Source organism: Perkinsus marinus (assembly GCF_000006405.1).
Source record: "Perkinsus marinus ATCC 50983 genomic scaffold scf_1104296966018, whole genome shotgun sequence".
NCBI classification, from domain to species: domain Eukaryota; phylum Perkinsozoa; order Perkinsida; family Perkinsidae; genus Perkinsus; species Perkinsus marinus.
Window position 1 is genome coordinate 1 of NW_003204107.1, and position 1,528 is coordinate 1,528.

The 1,528-nt window shown below is 44.7% G+C and overlaps 1 protein-coding gene across 1 annotated transcript; it reads right to left on the reverse strand.

Annotated features, from left to right (window-relative positions):
* Window positions 1–140: 140 nt before the first annotated feature.
* On the reverse strand, window positions 141–1,288 carry Pmar_PMAR009303 (hypothetical protein; the record flags this gene model as incomplete). The annotated part of the gene is made up of 4 exons (XM_002769322.1): window positions 141–298; window positions 366–456; window positions 538–685; window positions 1,159–1,288. Coding segments are annotated over 4 exons (527 nt in total), but the record flags the coding sequence as incomplete, so codon positions are not given.
* Between the last annotated feature and the right edge of the window lie 240 nt (window positions 1,289–1,528).

Genomic DNA, 1,528 nt, shown 5'->3' on the forward strand with positions numbered 1-1,528 from the left:
CCCATAAGAGCGCAATCTATGAGAAGGGCCATGTCATAACTTCTTTCTATGAGCATCACTAATGAAGTTATATCGTTCAAATACCCAATCCATCACTTCTACTCGTACGACATGAAAAAACTATGCAACTATTAATCGATTCATGGAGCTACTGCAAGCCACTGGACGTACAAGCATAAAGCTAGTTTCTGATCCTTCTTCAACATTCGATTGGAGAGGAACAGCAGCAACTTGACTGGGACAGAGGTCCTATCGGGGACGCTGTTGGCAATAAGGGTGTGGCTCAGTATTTTGGTGCCTGCGCGAAACATCTCAATACAATCGGGGATCACAATGAGTGTGTGATTGCCTCAAGGGTTTCTTACCTAGTTCTAATGCGCCTTCACCCGTATTGTTCCCGCCGTGCTGAACTGTGAGCGCCCACAGCTTATACCCAGTAGCGTTTTGCCGTACTAGCTGCGATAAATGGGATGATGCTAGATACTCAGGAAGCACCTATCAGACACTCTTGAGAGAACAGAGCGAAGGAAGGCCTACCTCATCAAATTCTCGTCCTAAATAAAGTCGATAGAAGTCAGCAATGCCCTCATATACTCCTTCTATCGTCCACTCCTTGAACCAGGCCCGCACGATTTGCTTCCGTAACGACTCTTCCATACCTCTCCCCAGCTCATCCAAATCTTGCCTAAAGAGGAACGACACTTCAACAGGTTGGACTGAATACGCTGTTCAGCAGTGCCGATGAGTAATACAGAAATGGATTATTCTCCACTTGAGACAACATGGGTCCAACATTAATTTAACATTCATGATTACTCATCTCATGACATAATATAAATTGTCAATTGTTCTGAATGTGATGATTCTATGGACAAAAACATCCAAGCTATAAACAATTGGATTCAACAACTACAAAAATCCATCATAGGCTCTCAGCGTAGATATACGAAACCTCCATACTGGACTCCAGTGTGAGAAAATATACACATACTATTCAACCACATGTGTTGGTGACAGTGTAGAAAGTTCGTGAAACTTTTTGCTGCTGGTTTTTGTACACTTCTACCCACATTCGTGTACCCAACTTCTATAATTAGTGACGAAATTTCCGAGCTCAGCTGAGGAAGCCATGCACACGCTGAACACTGCTGTACTCACTCCTCCGTGCTGAGGAAGTCAAATTGTAGTGCAACAGCTTGCGAAGCCTGTACAGGTGTCGACATTATCGCAGTAGTCTTGCCACACCCTCTAGGGCCGACAACCCACGTAATCGAGGCACCCGATGAACCTGGGAGGAACCACTTACATCGAGCCATCTTGATAATCGATCAAGTATTCACTCGATGTATACTCAGCATTCAACAACCACGACGAAGTCAATCCCACGCATAACTAATGCGGCATAAAACTGTTACCACACCTCTGTGAAATACGCTTGAATGCTTGTAGACCTCCGCCTACTCCCCACCTTTAGTGCCCAATATAGCCTTCTGTATGCCATTGGTAATCGACTTGCGATGAATGAACG